At 53.6% G+C, this 25,669-nt stretch overlaps 4 protein-coding genes across 4 annotated transcripts; all 4 read left to right on the top strand.

The window, feature by feature from the left end:
- Positions 1–4,159: 4,159 nt before the first annotated feature.
- PHYSODRAFT_249206 (hypothetical protein) lies at positions 4,160–5,503 on the top strand (the record flags this gene model as incomplete). Its single annotated transcript, XM_009520004.1, has 3 exons — positions 4,160–4,223; positions 4,255–5,254; positions 5,308–5,503. 3 exons carry the CDS (start codon positions 4,160–4,162, stop codon positions 5,501–5,503), a joined length of 1,260 nt encoding a protein of 419 aa, XP_009518299.1.
- An 8,293-nt stretch (positions 5,504–13,796) lies between these two features.
- On the top strand, positions 13,797–15,127 carry PHYSODRAFT_324276 (hypothetical protein; the record flags this gene model as incomplete). Its single annotated transcript, XM_009520003.1, has 6 exons — positions 13,797–13,814; positions 13,888–14,048; positions 14,233–14,284; positions 14,479–14,583; positions 14,653–14,865; positions 14,900–15,127. 6 exons carry the CDS (start codon positions 13,797–13,799, stop codon positions 15,125–15,127), a joined length of 777 nt encoding a protein of 258 aa, XP_009518298.1.
- Positions 15,128–21,700: 6,573 nt separating this feature from the next.
- On the top strand, positions 21,701–22,325 carry PHYSODRAFT_253976 (hypothetical protein; the record flags this gene model as incomplete). Its single annotated transcript, XM_009520002.1, has 2 exons — positions 21,701–22,084; positions 22,293–22,325. 2 exons carry the CDS (start codon positions 21,701–21,703, stop codon positions 22,323–22,325), a joined length of 417 nt encoding a protein of 138 aa, XP_009518297.1.
- Positions 22,326–24,563: 2,238 nt separating this feature from the next.
- PHYSODRAFT_479296 (hypothetical protein) lies at positions 24,564–25,412 on the top strand (the record flags this gene model as incomplete). Its single annotated transcript, XM_009520001.1, has 1 exon — positions 24,564–25,412. The coding sequence occupies one exon, from the start codon at positions 24,564–24,566 to the stop codon at positions 25,410–25,412; it is 849 nt and encodes a 282-aa protein (XP_009518296.1).
- Positions 25,413–25,669: the final 257 nt, after the last annotated feature.

Genomic DNA, 25,669 nt, shown 5'->3' with positions numbered 1-25,669 from the left:
CTTCCGTCGACTGAATGATCGGCGAGTTCTCGCTGGGCGACGTGTCGTAGATGTCGTTCACCTCGCGCTCGTCCAGCTTCACCGACCTGGACACCTTCACTTTGTTCGACTCCAAGTCGTACACTCGGTAGCTTTTTGAGTCGTCGGCGTACCCAAGAAACATACATTTGAAGCTCTTCGGCTCCAACTTGGTGCGTCGCGACTTGTCGACATGGGCGTAACCAATCGACCCGAAGACTCGAAGATGGTCCAGCCGAGGCTTCGACTTGAACGTCAACTCGTACGGAGTCTTGGTCGGGTGCATGCTGTTCGTCGACCGGTTGATCAGGTAGACAGCAGTGCTGACCGCCTCTGCCCACCATATCGAAGCCACGCCCTTATAGTGTAGCATGCTTCGAGCCTTCTCCATGATCGTGCGGTTCATCCGCTCCGCCACGCCATTCTGCTGGGGGCTATACGGGACCGTCTTCTGATGCATAATCCCATTCACCCGGCAGATCTCAGTCATCGGCGTGTTCACGAACTGAGTGCCGTTGTCCGAGCGCAGGCATTTAATGCGCTGCCCCCACTGGTTCTCGTACAGCTTCATGAACGACTTGAACTTGGTCACGACCTCGCTCTTCTTGGTCAAGAAGTACGCCACGACGTGTCGCGAGTAGTCGTCGACAAAGGTGAGCACATACCTCGCTCCGCCCTTGGACTTCGTCTTCATAGGACACATTACGTCCGTATGAACCAGTTCCAGCGGTCGAGTCGTCGCCGACGTCGACCGCGACGGGAAATGTGCGACCGTCTGCTTGCCCTTCATGCATCCTCCGCACAGGGTCTTCGTCTGCTGTTGAGTCGTCGGGATCCCGTCCGTCGCCTCGCGGGTCTTCGCCATAGCGTCTCCGTTCAAGTGTCCCATACGAGCGTGCCATGGCTCCCACTTTCCGTCGACTCCCGAGTACTCGGTGTAGTACGCCATGTCCTGCTGGCAGTCCAGCAAGTACGCCTTGCCGACCTTCTTCCCCGAAGCGATCGCCTTCGTCTTGTCCCAGATGACGCACGACTTCCGCTGGAACTCGACACTGATGCCGCGTTCAGCCAACCTCCCAACCGAGAGTAGTCGCCGGTCGAGTCCGGGGATGTGGAGCACCTCCACCATCTTGATGCGCTTGCCGTCGATGCCCGTTAGGCGCACCGACCCTTTCCCAGCCACGCGGATCTTCTTCCCGTCCGCGATTGTCACATACATGTCCGCCGACGACTCGTTGTACTCGAACAAGTCATCGCGGTGAGGCGTCATGTGAGCCGTCGCCCCACTATCGATCAGCCAACCCGCTGATGGATTCTCCGCCACAGCGAACACCGAGTCTTCGGCGGTGTCTCCATTTGCTTTTTCCGGGCAGTCCCGCTTCATGTGGCCCAATTGGTCACAGTTGAAGCACTTGCCCTTGAAGCCACGGACCTTTCGTCCGCCGTTGCGCTTGCGGCCGAATGCCTTGCCGCCCTTGCCGCCCTTGCCGAACTTCCCGTTCTGGCCCCTACCTCCGAACGAGGTAGTCTTCAACGCGCGCTCCGTGGTCTCCTTCTTCTCCTGCCGCTCGTACTCCTTGAGCAGCTTCTCCTTCACCTCGATGAGGGTCACGTCCTTTGAGTTCTCGACGATGGATGCGATCAACTCGTACTCCGCCGGCAAGCTGCTCAGCAGGATGACGAGTTGTCGGGAGTCATCGAGCGGCCCTCCAAGCGTCTGAAGGCCCACGATGAGCTCGTCGAACTTGTCCAGGTGCTTCGCCATCGTCGCATCGTCCTCCATCTTGAACTCATGGAGCCGACGAGTCATCGTGACCCGATTATGCATCGTCGTCCGGTTGTAGAACTCGCGTAGAATATTCCAGGCTTGGATAGCCGACGTCGCCGACCGAATCTTCATGTGGTGTTCCACAGCACGCCTTGAGCGATCAGACCGAGCGCCTTCATGTCGTTGAGCATCCAGGCCTCCGTCATCTCCGTCGGGTCCTTCACCACTTGGACGTGCGCCAGCAGCCCCTTCCTCGCGAGCGTCATACGCAACGCGAACTCCCAGTGGAAGTAATTGTCGCTTCCCAGGATGACTTCGGCCTTCTTGCTGGACGTCGTCATGTCGGTCGTCGGGGAGGGCTTGAGCTTGTTGCGGCTGTTAACCTGTTGGGTTTTAGCTTGTGGTTGAGGGGGCAAATTCCGAAGTGAGATTAAATGTTATCGTCTCTCAAACTACTATCTAGTCTTCCCCTCCTGCTTTCCTTCTTGTTCTCCTTGTGCTCGTTGGTGCCTCTCATCAGACGGATTACTCCCGGGTTCCGATTGACTTGATCTCAGTATACTTGGGTCTCCCTGACCAGCCATTGGTATATCCAGAGCCCGGCTGCCGCCGGCTCTCCCGTCGCCGTCGGATCCTCCGAGTCATCGGCGGATGTGTCCACACGTTCTCCTTGTCCATGTGCATCTATTGGCGGCGCTCCCGAAGACTCATGAACATCAATCAGCTTGTGCCCACAGTGATGTCCTTGTTGCTGATACGCTCTGCCATTTCCTCCTCGACCACCGTGTCAGTCCACATGCCCATTCTGCGACAGCCCGACGTGTTCCCCACCAGACAACAGTCAAATCGATACACGCGCAACCGGTACACAAGGCATTTCCCGGTGCTTGACATCCACAGCTCCAGCCCACGATCCTTCCTCATGCAAGCGAAAATACGCACGAACCAAGTAGGAGTCGCTGCAAGCCAAGCGCGAAGAGTGAAGCCACCACAAAACAACTGCGGCGACTTCAAGCTTGACCGGTATGCCTCTTGCCTTGTGTCGACAGCATTACCGGTATGAGGACACCCAGCACGAGCAGCTTACTTTTAGGTAACTGGGCTGTCCACCACCGAATGCCCAGTTCACCGCCTCAGCATGGCCGCCAACAACTTGGCTACATGTGACGCCCTCCGCCGTTAATTAATGGAGCGTGTCAGTCTCTAGAGAAGCTGCATGCGTACATGTAGTCTGCGACGTCCGGTTAAACGCCGGTGGGCCCGCTTGGGCACGAGATCTACAGTGCGCGTAAGGCTGGAGGCAGGGACATAACCAGAGCCTTTTTCTAAGGGGGGCATGGAGGCAAACGTTAGGGCCTAGTTACGCCCCAGCCTGGAGGGAGGAGCGAGGGTCCTTGCGGCGTCGTCGAGAAACTTGAGTTCTGTGATTTGCAATTTGGTCGGATACATTCCTACAAATCAAAAATTGGTCGGTCACTATTAAAACTCCAAATCAAATCCACTACCTAATCTGCAAAAATTGGTCGGCCCAATATCAAATCCTGACACGCCGACTTACGACGGCCCCACTGTAGCCTATAGTAAACGCGCCTATGGACTCGTTCATTGACACGTCTGACAGGGATGCAGCTTGGGGGTTCTCAGCTCTCGCCCCCCCTCCCCGTCCCGAAGCCTCCAGTGAAGGCGCACAAGGAAGAGGCCACGCTTGCATCCACAGTCCACTACGCTTCACAATCTCCGCATCTGTATTTCCTAAAGAAGGCTAGGAGGGATGCTTGTGAATGTGCCTTACGCTCTGCAAGGTGTGTGCGCGCCGTCTCAAGAGGATTGAACGTACAACCGAACAACTTAAATGACGTGAGCAACTTGCTGGGTACAGATCTCAGCGCTTCGTGGCGCTTCGTAAGGTTTAGAGCTATATGGGTCGTATGTATCTTCGGCCATGCATCCTGAGACTTTCTAGCGACGCTAACATCGATGTCGACTTGGAAATGGCAGCTTATCGGTACTCTGTACAGCTATTCCTAAGCAGAACGCCTTGTTGTCTCCTTCTCATCTTGCACCATTGGAGCGTCATGTTCCAGTCTGTTTGTCAGTGACAAATTGTCACTTCCCGTGAGCTAAAAGCTTAGCAGATGTTGAAAAGGAACAAGCGCCGCATGGTGCAGTGACAGGCAGGACGTTCGGCGCCCATCAGAAGTCGTTCAGCTGGACTTCATGAATTTCCTTCATTGCACGAGTTCACCAGCACGAGGCTCCAAATGATCCCTTCGCTGCGCGGTTCGAACGAGACGAAAATGCGTTGACTCCCGACGACTTCATTTTCCAATTTGCCTTCAACAACGACAACCACCAGAAAGCGCACAAGTTACCATGCGTCTGTACCACGCTCTGCTCGTCACGGCTCGTCACTGCTACCGCCCTGCTGGCCAGCAACGTCTCCGCCGGTCGCGCTGACTGTGACATAGTCCCTGCCGGCTCGTACGGGACATCCAGTAAATCTGCAGCAGTGAGCCAGGACTCGACGGCCAACTCGGACGTTGGTGCCAGCCAGGGCTCCGCCCCGTCGAAGTACCCTGTGCAGCAGGACTCGAACGTTGCTTCTGGCTCGGGGGCTCCTTTCAGTGACGACGACACCCAGCAAGGTGTCGTTGTCCCCGCCACACCCTCGGACTCGGGTTCATCGCCCAGCGCCACCACTGGCGTCGGTGCCAGCCAGGAGACGATGAACTCGGGCTCGGGAGTTTCCCCCGCCAAGCAGGGCCTCGCCACGCCTGCCCCGACCCCCGGCCTGGATGTCGCCGCTAGCCAGGACACGGCTCCGTCCAGCTTCAACGAGGGCATTCCCCCTAGCACACCGGGTAAGCAGGGTCTCACGACTCCCGCTCCGACCACTCCGTCGACCGACGAAGCCCCACAGAAGACTGATGTCGCTGCTTCCTCTGACGTTGCCGGTGAGGCTGACCCCTCGGTGGACGTGACGGAAGCGCCTACCGCCACCACTCAGGCCCCCACGGTCGCCTCGAGCTCGAGCTCTGCTATCGCTGCCGGCAACTCCACCACGCCTGCTCCTGCCTCCCCTCTGAAGGACAACTCGAAGCTGTGCGCTAAGCCGCGCGTTGTCGTCACGGGGGTCGACGTGGGCGCCACTGTCGAGAACGACGAGGACGAGGCCGCCCTTAAGGTCATTGCCATCGCTGCTCTTCCATCAGGCGGCTCTCGCATTGCCTTCCAGAGCGGTGACAACGTTATCGTGCGCGAGCTGGACGCCAACGACAAGCTGGTGAGCAGCAGCCTCGCCGTCAAGGTGCCGCTGCACGACTTCGGTGACATCTACGCCGACAAGGACGGCTTCGTCATCGTCGGCACGAGGGACGCTGAGGGTGGAGGCACCCTGAACTGCGGTAACCGAGCAACCTGTGTGGCACGGCTCCCGACCCGGCTGTGCCTTGCTACGGCATGTACATGGTACGCTACGATGGCGCGAGCGAGAAGTGGACCACAAAGCTGACGTCCTCCAGCGCTTCGCTGCCCCCTTACTCGACGTCGGCCACCGACCCGGATGTCTACATGATCTGGTGGTACGCTCACCACGGCCGCATCGCGTTCGACGGCACGAACTGGGCCGCGTACTTCGGCGCTGCGCAAATCACACTTCGTCGCAATTTGAGAGCAAATTTGCGTTCACCTACACCTAGATTTGCGTTGGGATTGTGAGCGCCAAAATCACCAGCAAAATGCAGCCACGGAGTAGGCAAGTTTAGGCGGCGGTCAATAGCCAACAGAGAGGATTGCAACTCCAAGACTTCGCGGATAACTCAGTAGAGATAACGAGCTATCGAGCGATATGCACTACAACGTAGAAGAACGATGGTAAGTGCATCAAATAGCATTCGCAAAACAACTCGCAATTTGCAGAGACTCCAAAATCGTCTCCGCTGATTTTTCGAGCGCATCCGCGCATTTTTGCTACAGGATTTGCGTTTTCGAATTTGCGATTTGCGTGAATTTCTTAAGGCCCCCAGTGTTACGCCTTATTTTTGTGTGTGTGTTTAAGTGGCCGTCTATTTGAGCTTAATTAACTGACCTATAGAAACCTGATATGTAGTGAGACGTGCCTGTATGTCGACCGTCTTTGAGTGTTGTTGTTGCTTTTGCAGCTGGGGTGTGGAGTCTGCAATCGTTTTCCTTGTCCGAGAGTTGGAGATCAAAGCTCCTGTGCTGTGGGTATCGTAGATGGTTGCAGTGCTTGTTTTTGCCATCAACTTAGCCGCTCAGTGTTTCGCCTTATCTGGAGGTGCTCAAGTTGATGCCACTGAAATCCGTAACCACCAGATATTGAGCGCACAACTGCGGCGGGGGTGCATTGCGATCACAAACAGCTATCGTTGTGCTGCTAAAGCCGAACCCAAATGTCTGATAGGAAGAACCATTATGGAGATGATGGAGACGCAGCCGGAGTACCAGCAGCAGGTTCCGCGGATGCTAAGCTCTCGGTATCTTCTTCTCTTCGACGATGGATCACGGGGTAGCCCAGGCCCTGGTGGTAGTGGGGCAGTTGCTGTGCGTATTGATCCTGACACAAATGCGCAAGAAGAGATATGAGCCAGCGGTATGTCGTTAGCTGAACGGCGAACAATCGTGCTGAATTTGTTGGACTTATCATGGGCCAACGGCGGGATGAGCACCTGAAGCTTTGTAATGTGCATGTAGTGGGACTTGAGATTATGCGGGCAAGGCCTGGTAGTGGAGTGTTGGTTAGGAAGGAAATCCGAAAGTGAATTAGAATTAGTTAAGCAAAACTGCTTCTAGGAGTCTGTCCTACCGTGTCTTACCAACGAGTACACGAAGTCCTAGCTTCTAACTCCAACATGTTTTGTCGAGGCTGCGAAAACTAAATGTCGATTGTGGTTGCAGATCCCATGCAAATGACAACTTCAACATGACCTTCTCCCAGCCAATCAGAATCACCAAATCCGGGGAACCAGCCAATCACATTGTAGCATACAGTACAACCGTACGCCTTGGCAACAACTCCACAGCCGCACGTGCCTCGATACGGAGTCGCACAACTAGACTGCGAAGTGTCCAATCGCAACACCCCCACTCAATTCGCAGTCTACCCGAGTAAGTCAATGACGTTACTTCTCTGGAGCAGGTAGCGAAGAGTCTTCGTAGATAACCCCTTCGTCAGGAAGTAAGCGAGCTGGTTCTTGGAGTCGACGTACTCCAGTTCAACTTCACCAGTCGCAACCTTCTCGCGGATGAAGTGGTATCTGATGTCGATGTGCTTGATGCGAGACTGGTAGCCGACATCCTTCGCCAACGCCATGGCACCTTGGTTGTCCTCGTAGATCACCGTAGATCCATCCTGCTCCGCACCCAAATCCTTGAGCAGAAGTCGCATCCACACCACCTCCTTCACACATTCGCTGAGAGCCATGTACTCCGCCTCAGTCGAACTCAGCGCGACCGTCTTCTGAAAAGTCGAGCGCCAAACCACGGGAGCACCACACATCGTCAGCATCATTCCGCTGACAGAGCGTCTGTCGTCGCGGTTACCAGCCCAGTCGGCGTCCGAATTCGCGACGAGCTCCGTGCCAAGCAATCCATCGTAGACGATTCCGAGATTCTTGGTCTTCAATAGGTACCGTACCACACGGATACCAGCATCACAGTGCTTCTCACCGGGGTTCTCCAGGAAACGACTCAGCTTGGCCACTGCAGCTGAAATGTCCGGTCGAGTTCCACACACCAGGTACATCAGACTTCCCACGAGAGAGCGATACGGCTTCGACTTCATCTTGGCCATGTCCTCCTCGGTTTGGGGTTCGTCCGCCTTGGTCAACTGCACACTTGGGTCGAGTGGAGTCAGACACGCCTTCGCATTCTCCTGGCGGAACTTCGTGATGATTGACGCGGTGTACGCCCGCTGGTAGATGCCCAGCGTCTAGGCCTCCATATTGTAGTCGATCTCGATGCCAAGGATGAATCGAGCGCATCCGAGGTCCTTAATGCGAAACTTGTCCGCGATGCCTGCCTTCACCGAATCAATGATGGCCCGCTGGCGAGATGCAATCAGCATGTCATCGACGTAGAGACACACCACGCACTCGTCGTCGCCAGCACCTCTGCAGTAGCAGGCAGACGACGTCATCTTCACTTTGAGCTTCAGCCAAATCCAGGAGTTCTCGAAGTCCTTCAGGCGACACCATGTAGATCTCCTCTTCGAGCTTTCCATACAAAAACGCAGTGTCGATGGCACACTGGTCAATCTCCATTCCGTCGGCGCAGCACTTCGCGAGTTTCGCACGAATGGAGTTCAGGTACACCACCGGCGAGTAGATCTCCTCGTAGTCGATTCCATGACGCTGCGAGTACCCCTTGGCCACGAGACGAGCCTTTTACCGAACGATTCTCCCCGTCTCATCGCGCTTTAACGCGAAAACCCAGCGACAGCCAATCGCACGCTGGTGTTTGGGCTTGGGCACCAACTCCCACGTCTTATTCATCATCAGCGACTTGAACTCACTTGCAATCGCTGCCTTCCATTGGGCACGATCCTCACTCGTAATCGCCTCTTGATACGACCTTGGCACCTCCCCCGTTGCAGCCATCAGCATCCCACCGTGGATAGTGAGTTGGTTCTCGTCCGACTTGGCGCGACCTTGGTCCATCTTCTGACGCTTTGTCCTGATCTCGGATGGCGCAACGACTTGCTTCTTGCGACCTCCGGGTTCCTCAGGATCGCTGGTCTCTTCAATGTGACGAGCTCGCGACCGAGTAATCATCGGATGGGTAGTGTACGGAACGATTGCTCCACCTGTCGTCACGTCATTTGGTGACATAGTCGGGCCGCCAACTTCAACTTCAGTCGAAACGTCGCGAACAGGCACCAGTGCAGCTACGCCGCCCGAGTTTGGTGTCACTGGAGTCAAATCTTCATCGTCGTCAATCTCCAGGCGCATCATCAGGTGATCGGGTTCCGTCGTCTTCATGAACTTCACAGTGCGTACGATTTGCACATTTCCCGTCGCCACGTTGAGAACGCGGTATCCCTTCACACCATCCTCGTACCCCAGGAATCGACACTTGAACGCCTTCGCATCCAGCTTCCGACGCTTCTCGTCGGCGATGTGGGCGTAGCCAAGTGCGCCAAATACTTTCATGTTCTTGAGCTGAGGCTTGGATCGGTGCACAATCTCGTGGGGTGTCTTCACGGTCACCGAATTCGGGATATGGTTCATGAATCACGCAGCTGTGTTGCCAGATTCAGCCCACCACTTCTTGTCGATTCCCTCATGGTAGAGCATGCAGCGTGCCATCTCTACCAAACTTCTGTTCATGCGCTCAGCCAATCCATTGTGCTGAGGCGTGTACGGCATCATCTTCTCATGCTTGATGCCGATGCGGCCGAGGTAGGCTTTGAACTTCTTGCCTGTGTGCTCACCGCCATTGTCCGAACGCAGGCGCTTGATCGTCTTGCCCGTTGCGTTCTCCATTGCTGCCTTGAAGATCCGATTTCGCCCTCATGAAGTACACCGTCACGTGTCTTGAGTAGTCATCGATGAAGGTCACTGCGTACGTGCAGCCTCCAGGTGTATTGGTCTGCATCGGACCCATGACGTCCGTGTGCACCAAATCCAGCACACCGGCACTCTTGACCAAGTTGCCAGGCTGACATGGGAAGTCGTCAGCGCGCATTTTCCCCATGCAACATCCAGCGCACACATTATCCGTCGCCACGTCGCCTGCGATGCATTGTACCCCATCGGCCATGCTCAACAGCTGTTCGTAGCGCTTGTACGGGACGTGGCCGAGACCGGCGTGCACGACGGCCCATGGCTCCTTACGAGATGTCGTCGCCGCACGACACACCTCGTCCCCCACTGTCTTTAGCTTGTATACATTTCCACAGTGCTTGGCATCCATCACCGTCACGCGACCAAAGCAAAAGACACATTTGTCCTTGCTGAATTGCGCGTCGACGTCCAGCTTCGACACCGAGATGAGGCTCCCATCAACTTCCGGGATGTACAGAACATCCGACAATGTGACGGACGTCCCGTCCATCAGCTTCAATCCGACGGTGCCCTTTGCGACTGAGTCGATCTTCGTGCCGTCCGCGATCGTGATGCGGACCGGCGTCTCCAACTCCTTCATGGACACGAACGTGTCCCGGACGCTGGCCATGTGCGAGCTGGCACCGGAGTCCACAAGCTACTCCGACTTCGCCATTGCACCCGTAGCCGTGAACGTGAAGTTTGACGCTTTCTGCGCGACTTGGCCACGTCCCTCATCGGCCTTCATCTTGTGGCTCTCTTGTTCCTTGTGCCCGAGCTTCTTGCAGTAGATGCACTTACCGGAGAACCCGCGCTTGCGGAACTCCTTCTTCGTTGTGAATGCCTTCTCCCGCGTCGATGTTGAATCCTCCGAGACTTCAACACCAGACAGAGCTTGGATCGCGTACGCCAACGTCATGTTCGGCGTGTTCTCGAGTACGGTACTGATCATCCGGTACTCGCCCGTCAAACTGCCCAGCAGCAGCACGAGTTGGCGAGTCTCGTCCAGAGCTTCACCAATAGTCTCCATCTGCAGCACCAGCTCCTTGAACCGGTCCACATGCGCCGCGAACCGCGTCCCGGGCTCCATCTTGAAGTTGTGCAATTTCTTGGTCACGACGAGCCGATTCTTGAGAGTGTTCCGGTTGAATTGCTCCTCAAGCAGGCGCCACGATTCAGCAGCGGTTGTCGCTCCACGGATGTAGATTTGGTATGTGAGACTCACATCCCCAGCGATCACACCAAGGGCCTTCAGATCGTCAGTCTTCCATTGCACCGTGGAGCGGTCACTCAGCTGGTCGAACTCTGGCTTGACGATGTGGGCCAGCCGTCCCTTGCGCGACAACTTCATGTGGAAGGAGTTGTCTTCCACGAGCTTCACGGTGTCTGCGTAACTTGGACTCATAACCATGCGGGCAAGGCTTGGTAGTGGAGTGTTGGTTAGGAAGGAAATCCGAAAGTGAATTAGAATTAGTTAAGCAAAACTGCTTCTAGGAGTCTGTCCTACCGTGTCTTACCAACGAGTACACGAAGTCCTAGCTTCTAACTCCAACATGTTTTGTCGAGGCTGCGAAAACTAAATGTCGATTGTGGTTGCAGATCCCATGCAAATGACAACTTCAACATGACCTTCTCTCAGCCAATCAGAATCACCAAATCCGGGGAACCAGCCAATCACATTGTAGCATACAGTACAACCGTACGCCTTGGCAACAACTCCACAGCCGCACGTGCCTCGATACGGAGTCGCACAACTAGACTGCGAAGTGTCCAATCGCAACAGTGGGGGACAGTGTGATGATAATTGGTACTTCCCTGGTCTAGGATAATATACGCGTAAGGTTTTATGTATTTTACACAACATGTTTTATTGGCTAAAATTATGAATTTCCGTCACCATCGAGTAATGGCGAAATCCTTCTGTGACATTGTTAATTCCAGCCAACAATTCCCGAACAATGCTCACGCCAGGGGCCAAGGACGTGCCCGTGAGAGAGGGGAGAGCACACCGCGGCGGCGGGGGGGGGGGGGGCATTTAAAAGATCTCGAGACGGAGGTCCCTGAGATCTGGAGCCAGCGCACCGACCTCTCCGCGCTAGTGGTTCCGCGAAAGGCGCGAGCCCGCGGTCAGACTAAACTCTTAGTAGAGGATGTAGCTGGGCTCATCCAGGACGTCCCTATGACGAACGGCAAACACTGCGTTGCCCAGTAGCCGCTACGGGCATACCCCGCGCAACACTAATGCGCCACCTGAAAGCTGTGTTACGAGTCGCCTAAAGCCTACCCTGACGAAAGAACACAACTTGTGTTCTTGTGTTACACAAGCCAATAACACAAGCCTAGCCTTCTCACGTAGGAAAAAAATATACACAACAAATTTTGTATCTAATTTGTATTATAGGGGTGAGACTTCAGAATGATTCACATGTATTATAGATAACTCTCCGCATAACTTTTTCTTAAAACGCCATCCTAAACGTAGCATAAATATGAGATGTGTCCTGATTGGGCAAAACTACATTGCTGAATGCGAATCCCAGCCGTGCAAGCAGGAAAAACCTCGTTTTTTATTCGAGGCTCTAACTCTCACAAAATAACGCTGATGCCTCTAAATCGGAGATCATAAGAGAGCTTGTATCAAGCATAACCCGAGGCAATTCTTGGATCTAATATCGCTATTGCCGCTTATGTTTTACGAAAAAAAAACTTATTGCATCGATAGATGAGCTCATGCAGTCGATTGTTTTACAGCCAAAGCCTCGCAGAAGCTGCTAATAAAAAATATCATGTGCTTCAGCTCGTTCTCAGCTTTTCGTTGCTACCTTGCTTGTTTAGCTACCAGTAGAATTGGCACAGCTATGGTAGAAAGAGCGATGCGCGCATAATATCGTGGACCAGAGAAGTATGCTGCAACAACGAAGGAATCCTCGGTCTCTATCACTACAAGGGCTATACTAGGCTTCACGATGCATGGCAGATCGCATTGGGGCTCGCCGCTGGACCCACCACTACCGTAATAACAATAAGATAGATGACGGTTTGGTCAATATCGCTATGAATTCAAAAACTTAAAAGTTATGACTCATAACAATTTATAGGTTATGGGTCATACCTTATGAACCATACCCTATAACCTGTCTTGTGATCGATTTGCTTCACAGTCACACTTCACAGTCACAGTCAGCCTGCATAGTCGTTTTCAGCTCTATGAACCGGTTCTCTACGAAACGGAAAAGGCTCGTAAAATTTATACTCTTTCGGATAAGTCTTTGTGGATTGAACACCCAACAAAGTCTTCGGCAAAAACAAAATGTGAACCTAGGTGGACGGTGTAGCTTACCAGTTTATCTTTTCTGTTTCACTGTATAGCAAAAAGGAAGCCTATCTTGTGATGCGAGGATATTGTGTTTTCACTTAATTTGCTTGATGTGAAGAGATTCCTCTTGAAATTGCCTCATAAACTATATGCAGCAGGTGGCGCTTTGGCACATGCATGAATCAAGTGACACTACTCGAGCCGATTTCTTGCAGTTAGACTTCTTGTACAGCTGACTAATAGAGGACTTTCAGAATCACGTTAAAGTTGAGGTTTAGCTTCAGAGTGAGCTCTTTTATGTGATCCGAAAAGCTACATAATCGTGGGTGCAACTCTTTTTTTAGGAAAATTTTCTAACTTCTGAGGAAGGCCTTCCCATGCCTAACTTCTGTGGAAAACACTAACTTCTGCGTATACCCTCAGCCTAGTTTCTACACCACCTAGCTTCTGAGGAAATACCAAGGTGGTGTCCATACTGTACGTAATCTAAGAAACCTAGATTCACTTCATGCGGGCCTCCGTAGTGATCCTCGAGCGGAGTCTCGCAAGGTAGTAGGTAGGATAGTTATGAGGACCAACGGGACTCCTGTGGCTGTCTCTGTTTCAAGAGCGTGCTTTATAGAGGCTAGAATGACGAGCAACAAGAGGCAAGTGCGATGACGGTGCATGTGTATGGTCATCGTTTAGCTGCCCGAGCGCACACCGACTAGCGGTTGTGCTCGCTATGTAGCTGGCACTACAAAAATAGGGTTTGTATATTCTAATTACTCTGGAGACACTACCAGTTACCGTACAACTATCAAAGTACAACACGTAGATGTCAGACAAAGGTACGGACAAGTAGAAGCTGCGTAGTGTACACACTTGACCTCCTAGCGCATGGTTTGTTGATGAAGCAGCACCAGTGTAGCAGAACAAGCTTGAGATAAGATAGTCTTCCTCGGAAATCTGTGCCACCATACATTATGCAATTTCATATAAACTGAAGGACTATACTCACTTTTTCTCCCAGAGTTGCCGTTCCTCAGACGCCAGCCTCGCTTCCTCAAAAGTTAGGCCGTTCCCATAATCGTTATTTTCGGAGGGCGGGTTGCCTTTCTAATTCAGATTGAGGTAGGCGCCCAACGAAGCTATGAGCTGCGTGGAGCTGGTCGGTCGGCTAGCCCCAGCGTCATCTTCGGCCGGGCATGTATCCAGAGGAATTTCCGCCACTGCGCAACCAGGCCGAAGATGCTGTTGCTGAGATGGAGATCGTCGAAGTTGACGACTCCAGTGAGAGCAGCGACTCTGACGACTCCGACTACGAGGACATGGCTAAGACATCTTCGTCCGGGAAGAGCGCGGATGGGCTATGCAAGGCGGAATCCATCGAAGAAAGCAGCTCGTCAGATAGCGACACCGATTAGGAGCAGCCGACCAAGCGCAAGCCCAAGCGGAACCGCGTTGAATCTTCGTCCAATAGCTCGTCCGAGGACGAACCCCAACAGGCTTCTTCGTCCAAGCGTCCATCTCCCCGGCAGTCGTCTCACACAGAACCCCAGTCTACCCGGTCCAAGTTCCCGCTGCAGGACAAACCCGATCGCCTTCTTCCAGGAAGAAATCCAAGAAGCGCAGTCGGACGTCGAAGTCCCAGCGAGAGGGCGGCAAATCAGCCTTGGTTTAGAAGTCTTACGAAAAACTGACTGCCGAAGAGTTGGCGATCATCTCGAGATATCGTTTCGTGGCGCCGTCGTGGTGTTGGTACTCAGTTCTATCCGAAGAAATGTGGTATTGAGGGTCAGACACCCCGTTTCCCGAATTACGCACTCCATCAGCCCGAAACCAAGTTCCTGGCTAGACGTTGGCCAGCAGTCGAAGATGAGTACGCGGCCTTGGTCGAGACGGAACCCTGGCTGGAGATGTTCAACAACCGGGTCAAGGTCCTGTATTTCCATCGCCGGGGTCAGCTATCCTGGACCGTGATCCGCATACTGGATCAGCACGTCTAGTACATGAAGGACCACCTTCCGGCCTTCTGGCACATCCTGCACTGGTTCATGATGAAGACTAAACCCGAAGATGACGAGAACTGTGACGACCTCACGATCTACGAACGGGCTCAGGACCTTCACCGGAAACGCCAAGCGTTCCACGACGGGGTTGCGCGCACCTTCGGGGCCCGCATCAAGCGTCTGATCAAGGCCGGTATGCCCAAGACCATGGTCCGGAGCCTGGGTTCTGGTTGTACCGTGTAAGATCTGTTACCTGTACCTGGTCGACGAGTCAACCAAGAAAGAAGATGGCACGCGCTACACTCTGGCCGACCAGATCGCGATGTCTGAACATGAAGACCCCGGCCGAACTCAGTGGACAACCTGTACGGAGGACGAGCGTCTGCCACATGCCCCGGCCAAGATCCTCGACAAGCTGCTGCTCAAGGAACATGAGCGCGTCAGCAACTGGGTCTCGACCAAGTTCCAGTGAAGCCATCCCCATCCAGCATCCACGGCAGTCCTGGATGTAGTTGCATACCCGTAGCGTAGCACTCTAATTCCACCACCACCGTTAATGTCTTTGCTGTCTTCATCGTTTCCTTCTTCGGTCAGATTACCCAGGTCAGTTCGACCTTGGGCGCAGTCTTGTTCCTCTCTTATGGCTTTGGCTCCTCCTTCAGGGCAGCATAGTCAACTTCATACACTCGTCATCAGAAACTCCAATCTCGTTCAGCTTACTCTCCGTCGTAGGCCCACTCCATACAAACTCACAATCAATTTTCCGTAGTTCACACATTCACATCCAGGCAGTTCGGGTCTCCGTCTGGGAATCTCCAATTGGGATCAACACTCCCAGTTGGGATCGCCCCATCCGTGTAATGGGCCTACCTTGGCTCACTACTACGGCTTACACGTATGCGCACGAGGATGAGGAAGCGTAGGTTTCTTTTACTTGAGTTAAGTATACTCGAGATCCACAACTTTAAAGAATATAAAGACTAGTAGCGGGTTTTGGTAAAAGATGAGAACTGTTATTTGTAATTTATGCTTTGACTTCCCCTAATTGTAACGAGCACGCTCTCTTCAAACGTCACGCATTGACCAAACGGTCAATGGTGGTCGACCTGCCGAGACCGGCACGTCTAACCTTGACGGGGGGATGGTGTAACGGCGTTACACGCACAAGTGGCTACAGCCACTTGTAACTCTAACAGACACGACATCTGTTAGAGGTTCGAAAGACTTTCTCGACCTTGGTGTAAGGTACACCAATGGCTGCATACATTTGGGACCACCACGACGCGTGGTTCATACACATTTACGATTCCAATTGGCTGAAAGCAGCATCTTTTAGCCAATGAGCGACTTGCATGTTCGCGGAATCCTGCCAACCAGCCGTTGGCAGACTTGTAGTTTAGAACGCTCCTTAACGAGCACGTCGAAGTTGAAGACCCCTGACGCAGCAGCGGAGGACATCTCTGCTGCGGCGTATAATGCGCGGCAACGTGCGAAGCGCGTCGCTGCCACGGGGGCGGGACCCACAGCCTGCCCTTGAAGTGCATTCGGGTGCTGTTGTTAACAACAGCGCTCGTATTACTTTTCAGCGTGTAGCGCATGGTGGGCTTTGTACGCCCTCACCATGTCCGGGACGCCTTCGAGCAAGACGTTCCCATGTATCTTGGTTGGGAGGGAATCCTCTCCAACGGATACGAAAACGAACCGGTTGCCTGTTCGTTCTCGGGATACTGTGACCAACAATCCGCTCAACTATCCATCGAGTTGAGCCGTGTGCGTCACGAATGGCGGCGGTAGTGGTGGAAACACGCCCCGTGTGTGGTCAACTTGGTGTTGACCCTGATCTCGCGTCTCCAGTTCTGGTCGTGGAGTAGTTCCAGAGCGCTGCGCGCTGGAGAGGATGACGGCTTCCGCCGAGTCTTCTGCTTCGGTTCAGCCGAGCTAAGTAGCTCGTGCTGCAGGTATGGCTAGAGGTTAAGATAATCGACCAAATCTTGGTATTAGTATTACTGACCCTACTGGAGGTCTGGTATAAATATCGGTTATACAATACTTTCGTATAGAAAACAAGTATCAGTATTAATACATATTGTATTAATAATTTGGGTAATACTTCATGCTAGCACAAATTTATGTGGCCCACATTAGCTCGGCTTCGCCAGTGGCGAGTCTATACTGAGCCCAAAGAACAGTTCAACGCTGAAGCGTTCCTATCACCTCGACGATCCGAATGACATTGAAGACCTACTTCATAGTATTCATACGACGGTCCTTATGTTACAGAGGCAGCCAAGACAAGGGTAGCGCGACCTAAAGATGTGGCTATGAAGTGGTAGTCCCGCGGCACTGGTCTTATATAACACAGCCAGGGAAATATTTTTGTGGGTAGTTGGGAAGTATGACGGTAGCTTGGTTTAGTGATCGAACGCAAAATTCCCCTTTGCATTTAGATAGAAGTTTCTGTTAAGGTCGTGGTAGACGTTGGCACGGGCACTCGCGTTGGTCCCGTGGTACGATGGGTATCGAATAGCCCCGCGGAGGGCGTATAGAGAGTGGAAATGCGCGAGCATGCACTGAAATAGCGCCTGCGTGGGTTCGGATGGGCTTCTGGAAGTATAACCGTAAAATATTACTGGTATTACCAATTCCGAGGAGTAGTATTACTTCAATTATCCTTATACATTCGCCCAAAAAGCGAGTATAAGTATTAATACAATCTGTATTAATACCGAAATTGTATTACTGAGTAATACAATACTTTGCGTTATCTTAACCTCTGGAGCCATACCGTATGGCTTCAGCCGTCTGACGTAAAACGTCGAATGGAGGCGCATACGAGACGGTATGTCCAGTGTGTAGGCGTTGCCGTGCCGTGGCAGCACAGTGAACGGCCCGATGAAGCGCGGAGCGAGCTTGCTTGCCCCGAAGTTGTAAACGGCATGTTTAGGCAGGTTTTGAGTAGCTAACAAAACCAATGAACCCTTCTTGAATTCATCTGTGTTACCCCTGCCAACGTTGTCTGCGTTCAGCTTCTGTCGACCGACAGAAGCTGCAATAGCGTCTTGGAAAAACCGAACGACGGTTTGTCTGCGCTGCACGAAGTTGATTGCGTCCGAGCTGAACAAGTTCAGCTCGTTGCCAGCAGTAGGCCCGGCCACTGCGTCCATGTTGGCGGTGTCTGTGCCCTGCACAGATCCGTGTTTCTTGTTCTTCTTGCGCGTGGTCGCGACTGACACTGTGCAAGTGTCAGCGGCAGTCTTCGGCTGCTGCGTTGCAGTCGGAGATCCCCCCCCCCATTTAAGGAAGGAGCCACCATCCCGCGTAGACTCGGGGGGGCGTGGGTGCCTGATGGCATTCACGCAAAACGGTGTATGCTCGATCGAGACATGTACCGAGTTGTTGATGGCGAACGCTGCCATCGGCAGGCACTCGCTCCAGTGAGCGTAGCTCTTAAGCACGTCTACGAGTACGCGGTTCACGCGCTCGGTCTGCCCTGCTCGTCCGTCTGCGGATGGTCCGCAGCCGACATCGAAAGTTGACTCCCAAGAAGGGTAAACACTTCTTGCCAAAGGTGTGCAGTGAAGCGCGGGTCTCGATCCGACACAATGTCGATCGGCATGTCATGGTGTTTGAACACCATGTCAACGAACAGACGCGCCGTCTGCTTCGCAGTCACTTCAGCGGGTACCGCCGCAAGATGTACCATCTTGCTAAAGCGGTCAACAAAGACCACAACGCCCGTGTTCCCCTGGCTGTTCGGGGGAAGACCGAACACGAAGTCCAAAGACATGGACTGCCAACACTCCGACGGAGTCGGCAGTGATGCAAATGAGCCTGCGCGAAAGGCGCAGGCTTCACTCGTTGACAAACCTCGCAAGCACGGACGTACTTGCGCACCCATTTATACTGGTGGGCCCAGTAGAAGTCCCGCGTGAGAAGAAGATATGTCTTCTCACGGTCCGGATACCCCGCAGTCGGTGCATCGTGATACTCATACATGATCCTGAGTCGAAGGTCATGGTCATTGGGCACGACAACGCGGTCCGCGTTGTCGTCAACTGCACTGTAGAGTAAAACCCGTCGTGCACCCGGTAACGGTGTGCACGAGCACGAAGATGCTTCGGCAGCTTCTGACGAGCTTTGTCAGAAGGTGCTGAGCCATAGGCGAGCAAGAGCTTCGCGTCCGCGTCCGCGTCCGAGTCGTGCGCGTACGGGACCTTCACGTCGTCTAACAGCGACGACGTTGGGGTGCTCGATCGCATGGCGTCAATGGCATTGACGTCGGCATCAGTCATGGCGTAGTCAGGTCGACGCGAGAGCGCGTCGGCCACCACATTGAGTCTTCCGGGTTTGTACTCAACCCGGCTTATACTCTGCGAAGAATGAGAGCCATCTCGCCATCCGTTGCGAAATGTGCGGCGACTTCACAGCTGTCCGCAGCGACGGGTGGTCCGTATAGACCACGAACGGTTTGCTTCCGAGTACGTACTTCATGGCAAGGAGTTCCTTGTCATGCACCGGGTAGTTGCGCTCAGCTGGCTTCATCTGACGCGATTGGTAGTAGATCACACGATCGCGACCCTCGTGATCGTGCTGCATCAATGCACATCCGATTGCGATGTCGGATGTGACACGAGGCGGTCCCCAGAAAATTACCGACGATGTGCCGTCACCTCTGTGACTTGGAGTTTGTATCGGATGCTGATTGGTGGATGACTTGGATACGGCGCGGCTGTACCCGCGTGACATGGATGGCGACTGTGGGAGAGAAGTGATTTCTCGGGATGAATCCAGCGCCTGACCGCAGATGGGCCCAACTGGCTGGAAGTGTGAATCCTGGGAGTGCACGCCCAGGATTTCAGAGAACACTCAGTCCAGCCGCGGACTTTCCCTTACGATAAGTGCCTAAAGTCTGGCGGAAAGTGTCTCTGGAGAATGTATCCCAGAGTATACCTCATCTTACTGTGGCTCAGAGTGCTCCAGAGGATCAAATTACCCTGAGAATCAACCCACTACCACCATGATCATGCGCAGGAGGCCGCTAAACCCGCTAAAAGTGTGGTTTTGTGGAGATACACGCGAGCCTGCAATGCAGCAGACTTGTTACCCAGAGTGCCGCACGATGACCCAGAGTTCACCTCCCTGAGTGCAGGTGACCCAGAGTTCCAGAGATGATTCTCTGGGTTTGGACCACAAATCCAGACTCTCTATACTGAACTTAAGTGTTTCCCGAGCCAACACCCAAGAATCCCCACCGTTCCCCAAGATTCCTCAGAATTCCCAGGATTTCAGAAGATGACCCTGAGTATCACCTATTTTTCAGGGACTCGAGTCAGTTCGAAGCCAGTCTGCAATCAAAGTGATGCGTGACCTTGAAGAACTGTTGTGGATGCGCAGACTGGATACTTTCAAGGAGTTGAGAGGAAGTCCTGCACCATACTAAACCAAGTCAAAGGACCCACAATTGGCATTTTCGACGCCGTGCGACAATGGATTCGCAAGCCGATCGCAAGTTTGGACCGCTGAACCCAAGGTATACTCAAGACAAGACATTTGACCCCAAGCATAGTGAACAGAAGATATTTGCCCGAAGAAGAGAGAGAGAGAAGTAGCTGATAAAAACCAAACAGAGTTCAAATTTCCCTGTACTGCCCAAGTGACTTCGGCCAAACCTGCCGACGGAAATCCGGAGGACCCGAGACTACGACCGCGGGACGCTAAGGGAACATCAACGGCGAAGGACAGCCGTCTGTGTGGGCTCCATCAAACTCAAGTCCAGTTAGGTGGTGACCAGCGACGGCCTTGAGCTTCCTGGTGTGATCCATCTATTCCATATCCTAGTTGGGTCACTTGCTGTGCTCGTGGTAGCCCATTTCATATTATTCCAGAGGGTATTCTGGGGTGCTAGGTAGTCGCCTCCAGGATTTTGTATTGACTGCTTGTGTGAAGGGAAGGTAACTGATAGTGATTGTATTTTCCTCCTTTATTGGAGGTGGTGTGCGTTTGTGTGAGTCTCAGGGGAGCTAGGCCCCTGAATTTCAGACTCGAGTGAGCCTAGTGTGTGTGTGACCCACCATCCAAGGGTCCAAAAGAATAAATGACGGCTAGTTGTAGTGTTTGTATACTCTGTATTTGTTGGTTTTATCGAGCTAGAAGGGCATTGGGGTAAGGTGTCTTCTGAGTTCCAAGTCCCAGAGTTGACTGAAATCCTGGACCCTGAATTCGTGATATTCTGGCTTTCAGGGGATCTGATTCTCTGGGTTTGCCTTTTGGTGTGGAGGTGCGTTCTGAAGTAGACGTGCGCTCCCGCACTTCTTCGAGGCTACATTTTCAACCGGTGGGTGTCACACTGTAGTTGTACCAAACGATACGCACCTGTACATTCACGGTAGAAAAAACGCTGGAGTCTCGAATTCTAGCCCTGGCCGGGCGTACTGCCTAACAAAAAATGCATCTCACTTTGCGTTGACTGTATCGACCGACTTTCACCTCGGTCAGTCTCAAGCACGCTGTAAAATCCACACTGGGTAACTTCTCCAGCGCTCGATACATCACACAGGTGTTCCTGCTGACACACTCCTACTTTGTTCAAGTTCCGCTTCATAGCTTCATCCTTCAAGTCAGCTATCGAGGACGTGCTGCCTGCTACGCAGTTCCTGTCGTCCGGTTCTCGTAATCCGGCAACTCGCTGCTCACGCGGCCATGTGGTAGGAGTCTTAGTATCACCCAGTAGCTATGGTGACTAAGAGATGCAATTGCATGGCCTCAGACCGCGTAGATGAGGTATTATAGCACACGATAAGCCGGTATGGTCCATGGATGGTTTCCTGAGTTAATTCGAGGGAAGGCTATTTTTCGGAGATAAGAAGGCGAGTACGCGCGGAATAGACCATCTCACCCTCCACGTTCAAGGCCGGCACGTCGGCGTAGTGTAGATGCAGTCATTTTCCAACTTTGAACGCGCTAGAAGCTGACAAGCTTCCAAGGAAAGCAACCGTTAACGCGAATTCGCAGTGCACAAACCGTCCGCAGATAATCTACGTCGAAGATGGCTGCATCCTCGCTCTCTCGCGGTTCCTACCTCCTCGTCTTCCCGGAAGACCTGAACGGGTCCATCGCCTCCCCGGTCTACGCGAAGATCTCGAACGACAGAGGCACGGCGGTGACGGCGCTGCTCGACGCGGATGGCGACGAGTGGGGACCTACGGTGAAGCTGCCAAGAGCTACTGCTCTGGCAAGAAACGTCGACAGCAGGGATGCCGAAGGCGAGAAACTGGGTGCCTGGGTCCGACAAGCTGTGTGTGCCAAGATCGACGGCTACTTCTGCTACGGTCAAGTCACGGGATACTCCGAGTCGGAACTCATCATCAGCACGAAGTCAGGTCCGGTGGAGCCCAACAAGGCCGATATCTGCGACTCGGTGTATCCCGTGGTAGCAATGGTCATGGGGTGTCATGGGTTCCCGCTTGACAGCTGGAGTTACGACCAACTAGACGAACTTCATGGTGCCATCATGGATCACCTGTTAAATCCAGCTTCTACGACGGCGACAATCTCAGTAGCCCAACTCATGCATGGACTGCTACCCGAAGTGTCACCCGCATACGACCGAATGTACACCTGGATCGACCCCTGCACAGGAAAGCGCGCCCGAGTCTCGCTTCAGCATGTAATCAACTACGTATATTACATCGACGGTGGGAAAAATTCTCCCGTGGACATGGAATCCTCCTTTGATTCCTCTTTCTGCGACCTGAACCCAACCCAACCCGTTGGAACGAGCGTGGGTTCGTCTACACGAAGTCGGAACGATGAAGGAACGGCTACTGCAGCTCCCGACACCACCGCATTCTTCGACATGACTGCCGTGGACGACGATGCAGAAACCGCTGCAGACGAAGCCGTGCTCGCGCAAGCTTTATTATCGAACGGCACCAACGGCGCTGCAAATGAAGGGCGCCTGGTGCCCATCAATCGCTCGCAACATACTCAGCCAAGTCCCGCGGGGCCTGCCCCGGAGCAACAGGGCCAAAGCGGGCACGTACCGTGCTCGGCTGTACCGGTGGTAGCAGAGCGAATGAATACCGAGACTTCAGCTGACGTTGAAATTCTGGATCTAGTGCGGATGCACAAACCGCACCTCCTACCCCACCTCATGGAGTCTCGCCGAGTGCCCGCCACTGGAGCTAAACGCCCAGCGGAAGAAGCGGAAGACAGAGGGACAGCCAAACGGAGTAAATTCAGCTTTGCACCAACGCCCGAGCAACGCCAAGTTCATGGCATCGTCACCTTGGATGCTTACAAAGGTAAGTCTCCCGCCTCTTGTATGGATTCAATGGTGCCAACGCCGAGTTCCTGTTGTGGGCCTACCCCGGTGTCGCAACGCGCGCGTATGACCTCCAGTTTGGAAGTCGTGGACTTTCGTTTCTACACTTTACGCCTGTGGATCATTTGGTTCGGCTCAAGCGTCAGCGGGAAAGCTTCGTGAACATAAGTGATTTCTCCGTCTTTGCCAAGTTTCTACCAGCCTCGGACCCCTCGTCGTGGGACGACATCCTGGCAGGTGCGATCGGTTTTCAGCAATACTGTGCAGTGATGTGTGACGTGGTGACCCAACAACTCGCCACGACACTCTACAACTTCATCGGTGCTCTCATGAGTCGAAACATGTGGCCCCAGGACATGCTTCTCACGCTAGTACTGTGGATCGACTCACAACTCGAGCAGGACAGGAATGCGGTGGCGGTCGACGGTGTAAATGGGACAACAACAAGAAACCTGATTTCGTCACGATTTACTCCAGACAACCTCGAGCTACACGGGCTTATGCTAACCGCTCAGCGAGAAAAGATGGAGGCAATGACGCGGTCGGCTCCCTGCAACACCACTCGCTCCGATGAGCAACCACGGCCACCACGCCCCAGCGGCACGGTAGCAACAAAGGGAGGAAAGTACCTGAGGGCATCCCAAATCCACGTCAGGATGGGAAGGAAGTCTGCTTGAAGTTCCTGTCGAAGCGCGGCTGCCCATCAAGCGACCCGAATGTGTGCGACTACGCCAGCAGAGTGCACTTCTTCCCAGCAGCGCTGACAGAGAAGCTCAAAGGCTACATCCGCAACAGATTCGGTGGCATCAATAGCAAGTATACCTCCACATGAAGACGTCCAGGAAGCGATGGTCCTTGCGACCTTGGACAGAGTAGTGTGGACCATCACGTATTAGACGCCTCAATAGACTCGGCTTCTCAGTACGTACCCCCAGTTACCTTGTCAGGAGCAGAGCATCCCGCTGCCCTCGCCAACGAACACAACGCGGAACTAGCTCACATCAGCTCACAACCCGCCTACAACGCCACGCTGGCCCGGATATCCCAGCTCGAGTCCCAGCGGCGCGTAATCCCCCGGTCTCAGGATTGCAATCGATGCAGCTCGCGTGGTTTGACTCAGTTCGATTTTCCGTGCATCCGACATCACCGGTCTCGTGCTTCAGGTCGTAGCAGTTCGCTCGGCACGGCTCAGCTCGAGCCACTGAAGTCTCAATTTCACGGCCCCCGTCAGGCAACACAGCCTGGTGTACCTGCCACGGCTCAGCAGGACATCAACTCGGCATCTTGTTCGTACCAGTGGCGCCGGCAAAACCCAAGAATAAATGGTGGTTACCAGAACAGCGGTGCGGAGTTGCCCATACTTAGCAAGCTCGACCCGCGCAAAAACACATCCAGCAACAAAACGGCTCAGCTGCGCGTCGGTACAATGCGCCAGGTACCAGTAGCTCGCGCGCATGCTGGTCCCACCTCTACGCCAGCACCCCAGCTACAACGTGAAGGGCACCCAGAACTATGTCTATACGCAACGAAGCTACCGCGACAAACGCTGAACTCCCTCACGGTCCCCTTACAAGAGCCGAAGTCGATGGCAAGTCACGTCCAACGGATACTGAGTGAGCGGGCGGCAGCACGTGCAGCTAGCCAAGTGCAAGCTTTCAACGCATTCTGCACGCGGCTCGGCGTAGATCCCCCACGAGACGTCCCTCTCCGCCAGAGCAACGGTCACTGGCAACATAACACGGAACTGCAGCGTGTTACTACGGCGATGGCATGTGAACACAAGATGCGCCTCCAAGACATTGTTGAACTGGTACGAGACCAGGAGCGAGGTGATTTTCGCCCGAACAAGACAATGTATCCGTCTCGTTTCACTCGACTGCTAGATGGCTACCGACACAAGGACCTCTTGGTGCAGATAGCCCGTACTGGTATTCAACCAACTTGGAAGCAGCAAGACCCCTCTCGAACGAAGCCGATTAAAAACCACCGATCGGCATCTCGACACCTCAACGCTGTCATCAGGGCCATTCGCAAGGGCCAAGATGCGGGGCTGTACCTCGTTCTCGATGCTGAAGTGCTTCGGCATTGGGAAAATATTCAGATCAGCCCCCTCGGCGCAGTCCCGAACAAGGATTGTTCTCCTGAAGACGAAGTAAGGCTAATTCATGACCTCTCATTCCCCCGCGGTCACTCGACAAACGATGCATCAAGAACAGAAGATTGTCCTGACGTCGAGTATAAACACGTGGCTGCGATCGCGAAACGAATTGAAGCATGCCACGCTCGATACAAGGGAGCCGCTATAATGATCATGAAGGGCGACGTGAAAGGAGCGTTCCGCCACCTAATGCTGGCTAGCGGCCATGTTCGCTGGATGGCGGCCACAATCCCTGAACTTGGTGTACTGATCGTGGATATATCCGCTCCATTCTGATGGACAAGTTCTCCCGCCTTTTATGGCGCATTTGGTGGTGCCATCACGTGGTTAGTTAGTCGCGAAAGCCCCGCCTCCATGGACAAAACCTCTCGCGGCCACGACCCATTTTTTGCCTACGAATGGGTCGATGATCATGTCCTCGTCGAACCTGACACCGGCAACCGGCTATTTCTCACAAATGAAACGCTACTACTGGCGATGCTAGCGATTCTCGGTCCCGGAGCAATCAACGAAGAAACATTTAGCTCGTGGGA

This window comes from Phytophthora sojae (genome assembly GCF_000149755.1).
Source record: "Phytophthora sojae unplaced genomic scaffold PHYSOscaffold_2, whole genome shotgun sequence".
NCBI lineage: Eukaryota > Oomycota > Peronosporomycetes > Peronosporales > Peronosporaceae > Phytophthora > Phytophthora sojae.
Note: the sequence above shows the minus strand (reverse complement) of the source record. Positions and strands in the feature narration are given on the sequence as shown.